The sequence below is a fragment of the Fusarium sambucinum genome, chromosome III (genome assembly GCF_050947815.1).
Source record: "Fusarium sambucinum isolate potato_lamoka chromosome III, whole genome shotgun sequence".
Classification (NCBI taxonomy): Eukaryota; Fungi; Ascomycota; class Sordariomycetes; order Hypocreales; family Nectriaceae; genus Fusarium; species Fusarium sambucinum.
This window is the reverse complement of record NC_139292.1, coordinates 4,952,153-4,970,241: the sequence shown is the minus strand read 5'-3', so window position 1 is coordinate 4,970,241 and position 18,089 is coordinate 4,952,153. Positions and strand designations below refer to the sequence as shown.

The following is an 18,089-nucleotide window of genomic DNA, read 5'->3' as shown; positions in this document are numbered from 1 at the left end:
TGGTTTGTGTGGATAAGTGAATTGACACGCGCTGTTGAGTCTCCTCCAATTCCTCGGACAATGAGCAGAGCAATAATAGCCAGTGATGTCGGCGCTGAAAGTGTCCATATTGTATCGCCTATCTTGTTGAGTTTGTCTACCTCGTCCATCGTTTGTGTGAGGTCGCGAAAGCCTCCCCACTTCGACAAGTGACTGCACTGTGTGATGCGTGTTGTTTTGAACTTGACTTCAGCATCTTTAACGCAAGCAGCGAACTTTGGGTTACTGGCACCGCGTCGCACAAGGCGGAAGCAAGTTTGGATAAAACGTTGCCAGAAATCCTTGGGTATGCCTGATGTGGGCACACCTGAGAGGTGAACCAAGTCGGTCAATTCGGAATCCACATCTAGCTCGTTTAATTCCTCTGGTTGTACCTCAGTGACATCGTCACTATTGAGAATGTCTTGAATGTCAAGGGTTGACTTGCTGGCGCGACTAGATTTGCGTGTTCGAGTGATTGATGGGCTTTCTGACTTTTGTTCGCGGAGACGCTTCCCAAGGGTATGGCTGATGCTGCCCGCTACCCTTTCGGGACTAAAGTAAATAAAGAGAAGGGCGGTTCGGATTGGCAACCATTTTGCCTCCAACCCATGGATGGGAAATGATGAAGAGGTCACGAGAGGTATAGACCTTCTGCAGCGGCAGTGCTTCGATCAGATTTGTCTTGGTATGAAAGTCGTAATAATCATCAAGAAAATGGGGTTGCATTGACTGTGCGGCTGGGATTTTATAAACTATTAACACATATAAATTACGCCCTTTTATACAGAATGCCTACTCATTATACGCTTATATAAAAGAAAATAATATACTATTATATAAAGAAAAAACTAATGCAAATAGAAACAAACTAAGTCTTCATCATGTCGTATCATGGACATTCGTTATAGTCCGCGTGAAGGTCTCACTCCTGTGGACTTGTCGTAATTTGTGTGCTTCTTTTAACTCGGCTTACCATTGACCAACGGGTACAGGTCCTCAGTTGTTTTTGAGAATTCAAAGCCCTTGTCGTGGTCGTTAGTCGCCTGTCTTTCCGGAGCTCTGTCTGCTTTTACAGCATCCAGCCCTTTCTTCTTGGTACAGCCAGGTGTAGTTTGGTAGGCACCAGGTGCTGTGGACCCTTGCCTTTTTGCTGCGGTTTGTTCCGCCGTTGCCCCTGCTTTTTTGTCTGCGACGTTTTTCTCGCCTACAGACGTCGTCTGGTGCTTTTCTGTGTTGTTCCCGTCTTGGGGTAGTTGGGTCTTCTTCGCTCTGTCGTCGTTCTTGGGCAAATCCTCCAAGCTCTCTTGGGGATTCCGGTCTGAGGCTCGCGCCACTTTGACTTCTTTCCCTTCAACAAGTCCGGTTCTTTTTTCTGGTGGAACAACATTTGTATGTGTTTTTATATCATCTTTTGCCATTTCATCCTTCCTCCTCTCTTGCTGATGATCCCTGACCACAGTATCGCTGTCACCTGGGCTGATGTTTCCTGGCTTTGTCACACCGGCGACCAACTCTCGATGCGGGACTTCTACGTTCCTTTCGCCGCTTTCCATGCTTTGTTCCTGTCCCTGTGCCAGGGGTGCCTTGTCGGTAGTTGAGTGGGTTTTGCCATGAAGACTATCCGCGCATCGTGTCGGACTTGGTGTTGTCGTCGAAGTGGCTGGCGTCTCTCTTTTTCCCGTGGTTGAGTCAGGTGCTGTTAACGCATCGGAATCAATGAGTCCCGCTCTGTTCGCAATAGGCGTCTCATCAACCGGTGTTCCATCGGGTCCTACATCACTGTATGACGAGGGTATGTTTTGATTCGCTGCCCATGCAGCAACATCGTATGACCCCCGAGGAGAATTGTAATCGTCGCAATTACTTGGCAGGGGGCTCGGAGGAGAACGACCGCGTGTGTAGCGATACGGTTCGTACCTAACAGGGCTTGTATCTGGACGTGTCTGGTTCACATATGACCAGTCATTGGATGGCTCATTCGTCGTGATGTGCGGGAGGTTGTTTGGGTGGTATCCGTCGCCCAGGTACTGTTGTAAAGTGTATCCTTCGTCTACCATTGATTCTGGTGGATTGAGTTGGCCACGACCTTCACTCTCCCCTGGCTGAGGAAACATTTCCAGTAACGCAGCTGCCTGAAGCCGCATGCGCGGGTCATCGCTCAAACAGACTTCGGCCATTTGTCGATACCAATCTGGAATGTTCACTTCGGGGCCGAGTATCAAGGGTCGTCCCTGGGCTTCCGGTTCGTCTTCTTGCGCTGCCAATGCCCATAGAACCATGCCTAACTGGTACAGATCTGACTTGACGCCAATGTACATCGTAATGCGCTGGTTGCTCTCGATAAGCGGTGTCGCTTCCGGAGGCTCCCATCCTACTGGGCATCCTCGTCGGTTGATGTCGATGATTTTCGCGTCGCCATATCCATCTATAACAATGTTTGACAAGGTAAAGTCGCCCTGCACAAATCCGGATTCATGGATGTCAGATAACCCTTCCACGATTTGTCGCGCCCATCTCTCTCTGGTCGTCCACGGCAGACCGTAATCGCCATCTTTGCAATGCTCGTATATAACATCGATCAGAGCTCCTTGGTCTGCATAGTTGATGAGGAGTCCCTTCACGTGTTGATCATCATCGTCCACCACAACACCGTAGAAGTGAATGACGTTGCGTGAAAATCGTAATGCGTTGAGGGCGTTGATCTCATAAAGAAACTCGTCTATAGTGTCAGGGCTTGGGATTTCCTTCTTAATGAGTGTGTGGCCATTAACATTGACTTTGTAAACAAATCCAGACATGTGCGATTCAAATACAATATCCCTCTCCCGAATGCGACGGCATCCCAGGTGCTTGATCTGAGCAACAGTTGGGTATTGGATGATTTCCTGAAAGTTGTTAGCTCTAGTCTGGAGGGTTTTCAACGTTCACCTACGTTTCCGTCCTCAACCACGTGGACATGAAGCCTTCCGTCGGTGGTCTGAAGCTTCAGGTTTGTTACAGTGTCGTAAAACTGAATGTCCCGCAAGCTTTCTCGGATGGCCTCGTAAATCTTTGCGCTTTTTTCTCGTTGGAAATGTGTGTGGATCAGATCCATCTCCAGTGAATTTGGGGGCGCATCTCGGTAATCCAGTGAGATCGTCACACGCCGCCAGAGATGATCGCGTTCACGATATGTGACAAAGAATTTCTCCCGTCTTGATCGATCACGGAAATGCATACTAAGATTCAAGATCCAGGTCTTTTCGAGCTCCTCATGGATGAGGGCTTCATACTGCGATGCTGATATAGAATGAGTATCTGCAGTTGAAAGAGTGTCCTGTGCTGGGCAGTCATCGGCAAGTGTAACGTCGTCATCCCTGTGCAAAGACTCTGCGGTAGAGTCTTGGGAAGCTACATCTGCCACGTTATCGACGGATATTGAAGGAACAAATCGTGGGGTTTCGTCCAGGGGAGAAGCAAGAAAGCTTGGGGCGCTAAGACGGGGGTTGATTGCGGGTTGGGCTGATGAACTCCGTGCTCTATTAGAGCGTCTGTCCATAGAAACGGCTCGTCTCTCGTCTGGCGTTGGTTGGATCGGTGATAGATTAGTCCTCCTTTCTGATATTTGGCGCTTGAACGTCTGCGCTCGAGGTAATCCTGGTACAACCCTTCGAGACATTCGACTAATCAGCCCGCCCTTGTTGGTGTCAGTTGATTCGTCTTCATGCTGAATGTCTTTGGGTTGCTCTACAGGTTTTGATGGAGCTCCGTTCCCACTCTGCCTGCCAAAGAGCTTTCGAAAGAAGCCATGAGGACCGGATAGGGCCGTTGGTGTGTGAAGTGGTTGCGATGGCTCGGACGGTATTACGCCGGCCTGAGCCATGGCCGCGACAATGCGACTGTATACGTGATTCTGCGTTCAATCACGACTAACAATTGATGTCGGTATCAAGCCAAGCTGATGTGTCAGGAAAGGTAATGATTCGATTGTTACTTGGTGACGGACGGTAGCACAATGGTAAGTCGGTGTCTGGTAACGCATGCACCACGCTGTATCGTTCCACAACGTGTGCTCGTTATAGAAACAAAAGGTTTTTGGGAAGAGTATGGGAAAACAGCTACCGTGTAGACGGGAAACGTCGATGAAATGGCAACGGTGAAATATGCCAGCCAACAACAAGTATCAATGTGAAAGGCCACAAGATGTACCAGGAAATATCTCCAGTTCGTTAATGAAAGAAGAGTATTCACAATTAGAGAAGCAAGATGAGAAAGTTCTCACTGCTTGACCCATACAAAAGCAAGCAAAAAAGAAAGTTGTTACTGCAGTCGGTATATCTGGCCGGGGAGGCTGGGATAATGCAACGGTCGGTGAGAAGCGGGTCTTTGGATGAGCGGTCGAACACACGGGTAGCGAAGCCGGAGACGTAATTAATATCAGTGCGTTGGAATCGTTAGTTAAAGCATTGAGGAATTATCGTGATGCGTGAGTAAGAATTTGTCGGGTAAGATGTAGTAAAAAAAGCCTGAGGCAGCAGAAGATGGTTTAGATGGAGTTGCGATGGACGCCCTGTTGATATTCAATGGACGGTAACGATGAGGTCTAAAGCCTAAAACGGGCACGCAGCGGCGGCAATAGTAGTGGATGTGGGCTCTGGCTGGACATGAGTGTGTGTGGGCTGAGTGGATAGTTGGCTCTTAGTCGCGGCGGGACGACACGGGGACGGGCGGAGCGGGCGGAGGAGGCGCTGGCTTCTGACGTTTAGTTTAGTACCTTAGGTAGTTAGGCCTTGATTGCTTTGGGCCTCTTTAGGAGCCTGAGCCACACTACCACCTGTACAGAGCATCCGTGACGGCGTGTGATTCCTTTTGTAAAGGCCAAGCTTGTGCCTTGATGACGCTCTGGCCGGACCGCCCTGTGAAGGGGCTGGATGCAATCAACTGCGACACATGCCATGTGTGCGACTGCTCACTTCACGCTGCAAAGCAAAGCAAAGCCACCACTATTGACTGCCCAAACCCAGATGTCAGCGCAGGGCTGTGGTGGTACTTTGCCCCAGACTTGCCGGGGACCATCAAGGGTCGTTGCTTGACTTAACGACATTTGTACATGACTTTTTGAACGTGGGCGTTGCAACGATGGCTCATTCATCCCACCATGCTGGAACTTTCAATCTCCAAAACTAGCCAGATCACCCTGCTAGGCGAGCATTGTTTTCCATGACAAGCAAGTTGTGGTCTCGCCTGGCTGGTCTGCGGCTTGTAGTGTCATCCTTTGGAGACAGAGATACGGTGACGGTGGACGGCTCGTTGGTGGGGAACGATCGATGAGTTGGCCCCTTTCAGATGCCCTTGTCTCGTCCCATTCCATCGACGCTAGACACGAGTTTGCGTTTACTTCAGCGCAGGGGAAGGCGGTGATGCATCGTTAGGTTAGGCACGGAGAGTATGAGTGTCCTGGTCAGGCTTCAAGACTCGAGCTGCGAACGAACCGGACGTCCAAATAATTGGCACTGGTTTATCTGTGATGTGAAAGAGTGAGAGTGCACGGTTCCATCCTTTTTAGAGTTGGTAGTATAATGTGTAGAGTTTGTTTGTATCACGCGGATAATAAAATTGCATTTTAATAATTCTTAGACAATATTTGTCTACCTACTATTACCTAGCAAACTGACCGTGTGAAAAGAAAGTTGCAAAAATAAGGCGCAGGTATAAAATTGAATATTGATAGTTCATTCTGTTAAAATATGGCAATTGACACTACCTACCCGAAGGCACCTGATCAAAACTTATAACATGTGACTAAGTTAATTTCGTCATGGTCCATCAACACCTGTCAAATAAGTCTCCTGCTCAAAATAGAGATCGTGACAGCTTCACTATACACCTTGACCCTCGGCTGCAACTTACAACCACATCATTGGTAAAGGGTCGAAGCCATAGCAGGAACTAACCGAGTATTACATCCGAGAACTACACAGTCAGTTAGGTATTGGCTCAAAGGAAAGCGCATGCGTGTCGTGCCGAAGAATGCATTAATCAACGTGCGTCATTTTGCCGCTGACTTTCAAACTCGCACGATAAGACGCATAATAATCCAATGCATACGCCATCCTCATAAGCATCACCAAAGGGCTGACCGGTCGCACACCGCAATATTAACTGTTTGACAATTCCTGAATGGTATCCATTGCGAGATGGACGTTCTAGGCCCCTAATTCAAGGCGAACAACGGCCAGGTGGATTTGGTTTTTGAATGGCATATGTCAAGCACGCTGAGTGCTGAGTCGAACAGGGTGCAGCGTAACAATGCCTGGCAATTGTCGTATCAAACTCTGGTTCAGACCCTTGTACAATTCGCCAACGCGGACACGATACAAATTAATATCATCAATCTGGCAGACTGTTGAATGCACTGTCATGAAGATGTTCAATACGACTTTGCTCTCTTCCATTTTGGATCCTCCAAGCCGCACACATCATCAAGCATCTCTCCCAGGAAGGAAATACCTAAGCTTACCCGTTTACTTGGTTTGTCAAACTTTGGACTTTCTTCTCTCTCATCTCAATTGTTGAAATGGTACGTCACGTCACACAGGGACTGGAGGTGCTTTCAGCTTTACGCGAACTGAGGCCCAATCCACCAGCCAAGATCCCCAAAGAGCCTCGCGTGGGGTCAGGCATTAGTGCAGCACAGCAGCATCAATCAGAATGGCTCATTAGACAACTCTTGAGTGAGGCTATCTAGTCTTGACAGGCTGTCGGTTCGCCATGCAAGAAATGGGGCCGCGACACACTCCCGGTACATATGCATATGTACGAACGGCCTTCCAGATTTCTCAAGACCTTCGGTTGGGTGCCAACTGGCCCTTGCAAGGAAAGGTGGCTGCACCCGCACCGGCAGATTTGTCTTGGATCGCTTTCTCTAGTTGATCCCACGACGATGTACGTTGTTGTTATGTCTTGACGCTTTTGACAATGCCAAAGATTGAGGTGACGATAGAGACCACTGTAGGCCAAATATCTAATTTTACTCGGCTAGGCTCGTGCCGTGCCTGGGTCCGTCGATCCCGCACCGCCAGGACCGAGAAGCGGATCTCAAAAAGCAATGTCTTGGCCGTAGAGGAAACGCAGGATCAAGTCATCCGGAAGGGTCCTGGAAGACAGCCTATCATTCCGGCTCCGATCCATTGGTTCAATGCTCAACCGAGAATAAGATTCTAGGATAGCCTGTTGGAACCCTCAAAGTACCCTACATTGCAAGCTGCAACCACATTGCAGGCCTCGAACTACACCTCCAAAGCATAATATTACTTACCCACGTGCTGTTACTAGCATAAATGAGGCTTGTGAGTGTCATGGTACTGACTGCTTTCAAACTTGGGCGAAGTGATGAGATGATTCACAAAATGGTCTTGCAAAGTAACAACTCAAGTAGTAAAGTAGGATGACGTATGTCGCTTTTATACATGTACAATTATACATGGAGGCGTCAACTACACGCTGTCTTATGCCCCCAAAACAAACCACTAATGCATGCTTCTAATAGTACAATGTCCACATATTGGTAATAACAAGAGTAGGAGTCTTTATATCGTTCATCTAATTTCTCACCCCATGCCCAAACGCCTCTCAAATCATGCCTTGCAGCTGCCCTTGCACCAGCTCTTTTTGAACTAGTCCAAGGCAGCAGCAGCTCAGCTAGAGTGTATCAACGGGAACGTTGTTTGCGTTCGATGATTAGTCCTCCTCTTCAGCAGGTTCGGCGTCACTTTTCTTCTGCTGAGCCTTCCACTCGCAGATCTTGCACTTGTTGGCCTGCTCCTTATCAATGTTGGGGAAAACAAGATCGAAGACTTCAGGGTACCAAGCTACGGCATGGCCTTCAAGGCCCTCCTTAATGTTCTATAAGTAGTTGTTAGCATCATTTCCATTGAAATCTGAGGTTATTGGAATAGACATACTTCGGGAAGCTCTAGCCAATCAGACATGTTGTCCTTGGGAAATATGATTGTCTTGCAGCCAGCACGTCGAGCAGCAACAGTCTTTTCACGGAGACCGCCAATACGCAACACTTTTCCAGTGAGTGTGATCTCACCGGTCATGGCAACTGTAGGGTTCACAGGGGCATCGAGAGCAAGTGACAGGAGCGAAGTAGTCATGGTAATACCAGCTGATGGGCCATCCTTAGAGACAGCTCCGTCGGGGACATGGAGATGCATCTTAGCCTTGTCGAAGAAATGGTTGTCAGGGAATTGCTTAACCATAAATGACTTAGCGAAGGAGTATGCGATGGTGGTAGATTCCTTCATGACGTTCTTAAGGTTACCAGTGATCTCAAGGTGAGGTCGTGTAGAGGGTCGGAGAGGAGCTTGAAGAATGGACTCGATGTACATGGCAGCACCGCCAAGTTGTGTCCAGGCGAGACCCATGGACACACCAGGAGGGCTGACCTCGTAGAGACGGTCAGAGGTGAAGACAGGTGGGCCGACGTAGTCAGTGAGGTTATTCTTGCCAATGACGACGTGGACAGAGTCGGGAACCTTGAGAGCCTTGCGAGGCTTCTCTGTAGCTGCGCCAGTCTCGTTCGAGCTGGACTCTTTAGCACCCTTGCCCTCTTCGGTAGCCTCGTCAGTCTTGCTCTTCTTCTCGGCCTCCTCAAGTGCAGATTTGCCTTCCTCGGTAAGAGCCTCCTCTTCAGGCAGGACCTCCTCACCAAGCTCTTGGACGATCTTGAGGGCAGACTTTCGGTATACCTTCTCGATCTGCTTCTTGAGGTTTCGGACACCAGACTCACGGCAGTATGACTTGATGAGTTCCTCAACAGCCTCCTCACTCAAAGTGACATCGGCATTCTGAAGTCCAGCAGTCTCCTTAGCAGCAGGGGCAAGATAGCGCTGAGCAATGGCCATCTTCTCGTCAGCGACATATCCTGAAAGGGTGATGAGTTCCATTCGGTCCAAAAGAGGGCGAGGGATAGTGTCTGTCATGTTGGCAGTGCACACGAACAGGACCTTGGACAAGTCCACGGGCACATCCATGTAGTGATCCAAGAAGGAGCTGTTCTGCTCGGGGTCGAGCAACTCGAGCAGAGCGGATGAAGGATCACCCTGGTAACCTCTGCCAATCTTGTCGATCTCGTCAATCAGGATCAGGGGGTTCTCAGTCTGACACTTCTTCAAAGCCTGGATCATACGACCAGGCAGGGCACCAACGTAGGTTCTTCGGTGACCCTTGATCTCGGCAACATCCGTGAGACCACCGACACTGAATCGGTAGTATTCTCGGTTGAGAGCACGAGCAATAGATTTTCCAATACTCGTCTTACCCACACCAGGAGGCCCGACAAAACAGAGAATTTTACCCTCAACAGTGCCTCGAAGCTTACCAACGGCGATGAACTCCAAAATGCGGTCCTTGACATCCTTCAGACCGTGGTGATCCTCATCCAAGATCTTGACAGCATGAGGAATGCCAAAGTTCTCGGCACTCCTCCTGCCCCAGGGGATTTGGGTAAGCCAATCGAGATAGTTTCTTGTCACATTGAACTCGGAAGCAGCGGTTTCAAGATGAGCAAGCTTGTTAAGCTCCTCGTCAAAGACTTTGCGTACAGCTTCGGGCATGGCAAGATTGTTTGCCTTCTCCTTGAACTTTTCGACAAGCTTGTCCTTGCCGTCAGACTCGAGGCCAAGTTCACGACGAATACCCTTCATTTGCTCCATAAGCCAGTACTCTCGCTGTCTCTTGCTAATCTTATTCTCCACATCCTTACTAATCTTGGACTGCAGCTGGGCATTCATGAGCTCCTTCTTGAGCACCACAAGAGCCTTCTGCATTCTCTCCTCGACATTCAAGCATCCAAGGACTTCTTGAAGCTCCTTCTGCTCACCTGAAGACACAGCAGCAGCAAAATCGGCAAGTTTAGCGGGTTCTGATGTAACGTTTCCGGTAGACTGGCTCATCGAGAAGGTGGAAATCTGGTCTCGGAACAGGTTATTCATTGTGGCAACCTCTTTGAAAACGTTGACAATCTCATTGGTGACAGCACGAATGACGGGGCTCTTGGGGTCGTAGGGCTCATCGACGAGGTTCTCGACGTTGACCAAGCTAACAGGGTATCTCTTGAGGAACGATGTCGGCTCGTACTTCTCGGCGACCTGATCGGGTTTCTTCTCAACAACACTCTCCTCGAAGCTAGCGACAACATCTCCCTTCTTCTCGGGTGTAGCTTCCTCTTCAGCGGGCTTCTGAGGAATCGGTTCCGGTGTAGGTTCGGTCTTGGAGTCAGTCTTGGAGTCGGGCTTCTTGGTAGCATCTTGACCGCCAGGTGGTAGCAGACTGGACAGTTTGATACGGCGATGAGGGTACAGGATAGCAGTCAAAGCACCTTCTTGGCCGTGGATGGGGAAAGCACTTGTGATTTGAGCAAAAACACCAACGTCGTAGACATCTTCAGGGTTTCGAATCACATCCTCGTCCTCATTCTCGTCCTTGAACAAGAAAGCTCCAACATACGGCTGGCCACGCTTGATCGATTCAGTGATTGCATTTGCCACTTCGGGATCCTTAATGGTAATGGCCTTATAGAAACCAGGGAAAAGCGGCCTTCGGGCGATGGGGATCGCTAGAACCTGAGGATAGACTTCAGGCACTACAGGTTTCTGAAGAGCCTTCTCGGAAGAAGGCTTACGACCGCGACGGCCTCCATCACCACCCGAGTTGTCACCACCCGAGCCTGATCCAGCGCCTCCTGCGGCGCTACCTGCTTTTCCGTCCTGCGATTGACTGCCGCCGTCATTTTTGCCAGATCCTTGTGAGTCAGGCCCTGTGTTCTTCGACTCGGCCAATATCGTTCCGTCGGTTTCCTTGCGCTTGTTCTCGACATTCGCCTTGGCCTCTTCCTCGGACAGGGGTTCGGTCAAAGGCTCAATCGCAGACTCGAAGAAGCCCTTATCACTGTTGTCCTTCTCTTTGGCGACTCGGGCGGATGTTGAGAAAGCTGCAGCGACTAACCGCGGCTGGATAACGGGGAGCCGGCGGCCGCAGATGAGATGGTTGCGGTAGGCGGGAGACGAAGTCCACCGAGCAGCGGCTGCTTCGGAAGATGTTCTTGTTGCATGGACGAGAGAGCGCTCGAGAATGAGGCGTCCCGAGTGTCGTGAACGAGGAATCATGGTGGGTGATGGGCTATGATGCGATGCTTTGAAGCGAATACGGAGCTGAGGTAGAAGCTCCCCGCGGTGGGCAGCTAACTAGCTTGTAATGAAACAAACAATAGGCAATTAGGTAGGGAAGAGGAATTATGTGTATATAAAAAAAGGAGAGAAGAATGGGATGAGAAGCTCTATCAGACGCAGTCGACAAGGTTAGTGTAGGCCGCAATTGTCCGCATCACCAGTGCAGTTTTGGTGGAGGCGACTTAATAATCTAAATGTATGTCTAATGGCGACGTCGGACTAAACTACGACTGGACGACATCATCCAAAATTTCGAGTCAGAAACAGTTTCTAAGACGTTCTGCGCTAACTTTTATACCTTAGTCAGCCGCCAGACAACCCCACTCTCAGTTTGAGTTATCAGATTGGTATCAACCTACTAAGGTATTCAACTTAGTACTGAGCTCGCGTGTCTCGTTATTTATCATGCTCACCAGGTATATAAATATCCGAGTTTTCAATGCCAATGTCCTACTATCTTCATATACTGAGATTTTTCCAAGGAGTTTTGTTCGATAGATTCATGATTATATTAGTACTTGTCCCTAGAGGTACTAGACAGGTTGGATTTCTAGATATAATTGTCCGGGAAGAAGCCAAACAGCCCCCTGCCAAGATACCCTCGCTCATTGCGACCTTGCTACTGGAAGTGTCTTGCACACTTATGAGATTAATAAATGTCTCAACTACCTCATCTCAGTGCCCATAAATCGTGGCGACTCACTGGCAATCTAAATAGGGATTTGAGCTCAACGGTATCACAGTTCATAGCAGAGTTCTCCTAATCTGTTGGAAACCAAAACAATAGTGGCGTATGATATGCGGAACCGTTTGGGGATAGAGCAAGGCATTAGTTGGACTGGTGGCAGTTTCGTCGTGCTTTCACTAGTCGATTTCTGCTTGAGTGAGAGTCAATCACGACTAAACTATCTCACACAATACATTCTCTAATCATCCCAGACAGCTGCCTTTGCCTTCTCAACCTCGGCCTGCCTTTTCTTTTCCTCCTCTCGCTCCTGATCTCTCTTCTTCTTTTCCTGCTCACGCACGCTCCTCTGGTACGCCTTTTGTTCCTCTGTCTGTTTGGGTGCCTTGAGGCCTAGTCCAGCAGCTATCATCCGACGGGCAACGGCATCGGTTTTCTCTGGTCGTCGGTCTGGATCAGTTCCACCTCGAGGGCCAGGTCCAGAGCTACTTGACATAGATGTCCAGGACAAATCACCGACAGGTGACATGGGCGTCGGAGGAGGTGGTGCAGGCGTGACGGTGGATGTGGGCTTGTTTGACTCGTCCTCAGCTCCGGAGCCCGAATCTGAGTCGGCGTCCTCCCAGGAGTCTGCAATGACCTCCTTTGCGGCTTTTTTCTTGGTTGTGGGCTTTGTGGAAGCCTGTACCGGCTCTTCCTTTGTCTTGATAGACAGATTCTTGATTGAGGTAGTCAAGTCTTGGTCTTGTGACATGGTTCACGTTTGCTGAAGTGCCTCAATCTGTTTGAATGTGGGGTGGTAGTATAAAAGTATATCAGCAATCACTAGAAGTGATCAAAGACTCCAATGATGAGATGATTGAATTCGATGAGATTTGAACGGGTTTAGAGAGGTTAAGAACAAAAAGTGCAGTTGGGTCATGTTAGTTGTCGCCAAGGTTGTCATTGCGGAGAACTATAGGGTAACCGACCTGGCCTGGTTGTCGATCATTAGTTTACCTAGGTAGTTAGTATGCACTTTATTCCCAGCTTGGTGTCACATTTGACACGTTATGCGGATGTAGAAAAGCTGTACATAAATCAGGACGGCGGAGGATAGCTCGGTGGTTGAGAGAAAACATCGAATCAAAATTGAGCTCAAATTTAAAGAACAGCTATCAGATCAGTTATATTTACGAACAGGAATGTTATGTCGCCAATCGAGGCCGAATGTCAACCAAAAAATGTTTGCACAGATAGAAGCAACATATACTTTCATTTACACTGTTTCTCACAACATCTCGACCATGAATCGAGATCATTTAATGGTGGAAAAAAAGCTTCGCGCATCGAGCATTTGCGGCTGAGCCGCTGGTATCATTGTCATTTCTCAATCTGGTTTGCCAACAGCAATGCTCTCAACTTTTTATGACCGCTCGCTGATATGCTTGTCTTGTTACCCTTTCCTCCTCTTTGGCAACTTCAAATGCAGCGAGTGTATGCCTTGTGCAGTTTTGGTATGAGAACTCATGCCTTGCACATGACAACCAAAACAAACCCAACTTTGACTCCGTGTATAAGTCATCTTCTTTTTTGAAGGCAGACTCTCGATCTTATTTTCGTCGACAGTGGTATCTTCCCCCCAAAACATCCATCATGTCCCAAACAAAATCCATCTCAATCAGCAACCAGGGGTATTCTTCGTTTTTTTCTTTTTGGTCTCAGCTCTTCGTTACATGACTGGGTATAAGGAGTGGACGTCAAGTCATCAAAAGAGAACCGTCAATCCTGCATAAACAAGGGAAGAATTCAACATAAACAAACAAAAAAGCACTCAAACACAAATCAGGTAAAACAAACATGGCAAGACGTAAACCGACCGATGCACAAGTCGACGTTCCAGGGTATTTTTACGCCAGGGTATATCCAGCCGGGGGTATTTGCATGTGGAGGTTCTAACACGGGGGAATCTAACGGAAAGGCCCAATAGGGGCGGGGTATCCTGAATTCATTGAATGAGAAGTAGAAGGGCGCCCGCTGTCACCAGACGCGCGGGTGCTGTGGCGAGGCGTGACGTCGCCGGGTTGAGGAATGGACAGTTTGTTGTCCATGTGAGTACCGAATGTTCGAGGAGCCCAAGGATCGTCATTGTCGGGGAGGTTCACACCACTGTCGTTCCAAGGGTTTCGGTCGGCGTTGAAACTGCGAGTCGATTCGATCGAGATGAGTGATGATTTGGAAACGTTGCTAGAGCCCTTGAAGAAGTTGCTGTTACCAGAGTGAGAGCTGTTCTTTCTGCGATCCAAGAAAGAAGAGATCGAGGTCATACTGCCAGGCTTCCTGAGACGGTCAAGAATGCTGCTACGCTCACGAGCGACTTCGTCACCGAAACCAGTCTTGATGGGAGAATCGGCAGCAACGGGAGCAGGGGCGTGCTGCAGAAGCTTAGAGTCGAAATACTGCAGGGAATCCTCGAATGAGTCTGACTTGGGACGAGGGAGAGCGCCTTTAACGACATTGATCTCGGCCCCTGATGTTGCGAACTGAGATTGCACAAAGTCCATAGCATCGCGAAGACCACCGGCGTTGTTACGGGTGAAGCCCCAAAGAAGAGTGATGGTGGGCTTACCATCCTCTGTAAGCTCGTCAGTGTTCTGCTGAACGCTAAGATCGACCTCATGCTGGCTCTTCAGCTTGGGAACAAGGTCGTGGACGAACTCGGGAGACTCAAGGAATTTGATCAACTCAGAGGTTCTAGCCAGGACAAGCTCGTGCTTATCAGGAACCATGCCCAGGAACTCATCGACACAATGAGGGACCTGCCACTGAGGACCGTTGACAGTCACCTCATCACTGGCCTGCTCAGTACTGGGGAAGTTGATCTTGCAGTTGTACTTCTGCTCCAGACCATCGATCTCGGGGAGTCTGGCAATGAGCTGGCGATGGTAGAGACGGTCGACGCTGACAATCTGAGAGGTGTACTCAGAATCCTGACGATTAACGTTAGCATTAAAGTTGCAGGGCTTTTGTACGATGTCACTTACAGCACGGTCAACCATCTCCAGAATTTCGTTTTTGACAGCGTCCAGGTTCTGCGCATTGCGCGCAGGTGTGCGGCAGATAACGTTGTCGACCTTAATGTCATCATCTTCCCGACCCATGCCTCCTGATGAAACGTTAGCAGGAGATTTGTGATTAAATCAAGACGAAGCTTACCTCGATCCATAGCGTTGGAAAACTTGACGAAGACTGAGTGCTTTTTCATGATGCGTTGAATGTGCTGGCCACCAATACCGATGATGCGCTTGTGATACTGATCGGGCACGTGGAATGAAATAGATGCAGGCATCTCTTGTTCGACGAGTGTAAGACCTTGCTTCATAGAGTCGTATGCCGCTGCCATGACATCGATGTTGAAATTGTACTCATTGAACCCGTCAAAGATGATCTGGACGTTGCTTTGTCCCATAATCTTGTTAATCTTGCCATTCTTCTTGCCGCTGACGAATTCTTTGTGCTCATTGGCGAGCTCAATCTTGACACGAATTTGGTACTGGGACTGCGACACAAATTTCATCTCTGAAATAACTTGCAGAGCGGACTTTACTGCGTCATCAGAGCCAGTGATGGCAAAGTTAAGCCTATCGAACGAAATGTCGGCGTCAGAGTTAGCACATATATCAACGAGCATGCTCCTCATGTCACGAGGACCAGGAAACTGCCTAGCATCTGCATGCTGTATGTACCAGCCCGCACTGTAGAATTGCCCAGCCTATGGAATCGTCAGTTGGGAAGCAATGTCCGAGTTTCAGTAGACATACCAGCGACATGATCTCCCGCACGGTTCGCTCGACATGGAGACCCTCGCTTCCTTGGACACGAACCATGTTGCGCTGGGTGGCCAAGGAGGGAAACAAGATAAAAGTACCATTGGCTTCCAGGATCTTGCGAACCTTGTCCAGGCGACCAAGGAGAATACTGTCAATCTTAGCAGCAGGGATAGTTACGTCCTTAACGTAAAGCCTGATGCGTTGAACAGTCTCGTGGAGTTTCTGCTTGGCGAGTTCGATGGCCTGAGGGGTTTCACCGGTGATGAAAATATCGCTGGGATCGCGACGGGTCGCATTTGGAGGACAGTAACGGTACATTGCAGAGAACGGAGGCGGGAAGTAGATGGCAGTTCCAGTAGAAGATTCGATGAGCTTGATGTTCTTACGATGACGACCACAGACAAGCTGATGGCAGGAAACATCAAGTTTTGTCATATCGACAATACGACCGAGCTGCAAAAAGTTAGGGGTCACATGTCGAACACAATTGAGCGGGAGTAGGTACCAGAGTATCAATATGGATCAAGACACGGGCCTTTGCATGCTCAGATGATAGGATGTCACCGTAGATAGCAACTCTCCATCGTTGATCCATACGCAGTTCAGCATCACCAGTCATGCCATCAACAACAGGGGTTAATTTGGGACCGAGAAGAAAGATATCAACACCGCAGAATTTCGAGATGTAGTCGAGGTTGTTGGTAACCTCAGTCTTGAGCAAGCCGGCATTGAGGTCACAAACAAGGTGACCATCAATATCAATTGTAGTACAACGCTGCGGGATGTGTTAAACTAGATCTTTGAGTGGCAACAACAATGGCATGGAGCGGAACCTGGGGGACGTACAAGAGAAATGGGGGTATCATTCAGGATTGTCTCTCGGCTCTTGTGGACCAGCTCTGGAGAACCCGAGAGACAGACAGTGGCGACCTGTTGACCTTTGCCATTCTTGGGCATTGTCGACAGAACATAAGCATCAACAGGGAGAGGCCCATTGGTGAGGTCCTGGCACATTGTGTGTAGGGTGTTGAGGTTCTGAACATGGATAGGCAGCTGGTGGATCTGGACGTCGTCCGGCGCGTCCTCGGGATGTGTCCATCGCAAGACAGCATCAGTGGTCGCGTGAAGAATATCCTCTGTATCAGGGCCTGCAAGGTCGGAAGCGAATGGAATGTTGAAAGAGTAAAGAATGGTAGTGTCTGCGGCTTGAGGTGAAGCCATGGGCTGACCGGGTTGAGCGGCGTTCTTGGGATGATTGAGAGCATTCATGGGCATATTGGGACGGCCCATACCGAAATTGGGTGTCATTCTTTCCGGCCAGTGACGCATATTTGCCAACTTATTCATGATGGGGGAGCGAGAAGATTGCGTCGGGGGTATCGTCGTCGTCGTCCGGATCGTGGGCGGCGACGGTCGGCCAAGGTGGAGGAGGTTGGACCTGGACGGAAGAGGACGCCGGGAGTGGAGAAAGACCAAGCCAGAGAAGAATACAAAGATGAGATGCGATGCGAGATTCGAAAGAGACGGAAAATAGAAAAGGGTATCGTATCGAAGAAGCTGGGGCAATAAATGGCTGGAGGGGGAGGGGACAAGGGGAAGATGGAAGACGGAAAGAGTGATGGGTGTTATTTCTGAGCTCTTTCCACGTCTGACGAGGGAGGGAAAGAGAGGTTAGGTTATGTCGACTGAAAGGTAGTAGTGTGAGGTGAGGTAAGGGAAGGGGAGGATGAGAGCGGAGCCCTGGGCTGGTGTAAAATGTGAAGTCAGCAGAGTCCTATCCTGTCCTGTCTTCCATGTCTTGCCCACTCCTTGGTCTAAGATGAGGAGGTACTAAGGTACCTGAGGGCGGAAGCAGACAGTACCTCTAACGCGGCACTTGTTCAGGCCAGACCAAGGTCAAGGCAGGGTAGGTCAGACAGGTACACCTGTTCAGCGCATGCAGTACCTCAGTACTAAGCCTATAAGCCCACCGTAACTTACCTGAGTATGAGCTGGGGGAGATTCAGAAGAGGGTCGCCCCAGCCTGAGCTAACGTCCCAAGGTCGAACATCAACTCAATTCAATTCTACTATGCAGCAGCAGCAGCGGTGGTCGGAAATTACAAAAAGGAAAAAAAGTCAGGATGAACTGAAACCGGCACTTAAGATGAATAAAGCATTAATATTACAGCATATCAAGCATCCCGAAGTAATTTGTTGTTTTGATGAACAGTCCCCCGGAATGGTGGTCACTCATGGTCCAGGGCTTTTGATAAGAAAAGCCACAGCGAGCAAATCCCTGACTTACCTGGAACCCAGAGAAGTTTCAATGGCGCAGATCATTGACCACCTCAGAAAACTCAACTCAGACAATGAACTG

General features: G+C 49.2%; 4 protein-coding genes across 4 annotated transcripts; all 4 read right to left on the bottom strand.

Moving 5' to 3' along the window:
* Window positions 1-923: 923 nt before the first annotated feature.
* FSST1_011838 (protein kinase family protein) lies at window positions 924-3,883 on the bottom strand (the record flags this gene model as incomplete). The annotated part of the gene is made up of 3 exons (XM_083235007.1): window positions 924-949; window positions 995-2,906; window positions 2,954-3,883. The coding sequence occupies 3 exons, from the start codon at window positions 3,881-3,883 to the stop codon at window positions 924-926; spliced, it is 2,868 nt and encodes a 955-aa protein (XP_083081534.1).
* A 3,857-nt stretch (window positions 3,884-7,740) lies between these two features.
* Window positions 7,741-11,174, bottom strand: FSST1_011837 (Lon protease C-terminal proteolytic domain-containing protein; the record flags this gene model as incomplete). Its single annotated transcript, XM_083235006.1, has 2 exons — window positions 7,741-7,905; window positions 7,965-11,174. 2 exons carry the CDS (start codon window positions 11,172-11,174, stop codon window positions 7,741-7,743), a joined length of 3,375 nt encoding a protein of 1,124 aa, XP_083081533.1.
* Window positions 11,175-12,163: 989 nt separating this feature from the next.
* Window positions 12,164-12,676, bottom strand: FSST1_011836 (uncharacterized protein; the record flags this gene model as incomplete). The annotated part of the gene is made up of 1 exon (XM_083235005.1): window positions 12,164-12,676. The coding sequence occupies one exon, from the start codon at window positions 12,674-12,676 to the stop codon at window positions 12,164-12,166; it is 513 nt and encodes a 170-aa protein (XP_083081532.1).
* Window positions 12,677-13,871: 1,195 nt separating this feature from the next.
* Window positions 13,872-17,078, bottom strand: FSST1_011835 (uncharacterized protein; the record flags this gene model as incomplete). The annotated part of the gene is made up of 6 exons (XM_083235004.1): window positions 13,872-14,891; window positions 14,946-15,067; window positions 15,118-15,673; window positions 15,723-16,184; window positions 16,237-16,506; window positions 16,578-17,078. 6 exons carry the CDS (start codon window positions 17,076-17,078, stop codon window positions 13,872-13,874), a joined length of 2,931 nt encoding a protein of 976 aa, XP_083081531.1.
* Window positions 17,079-18,089: the final 1,011 nt, after the last annotated feature.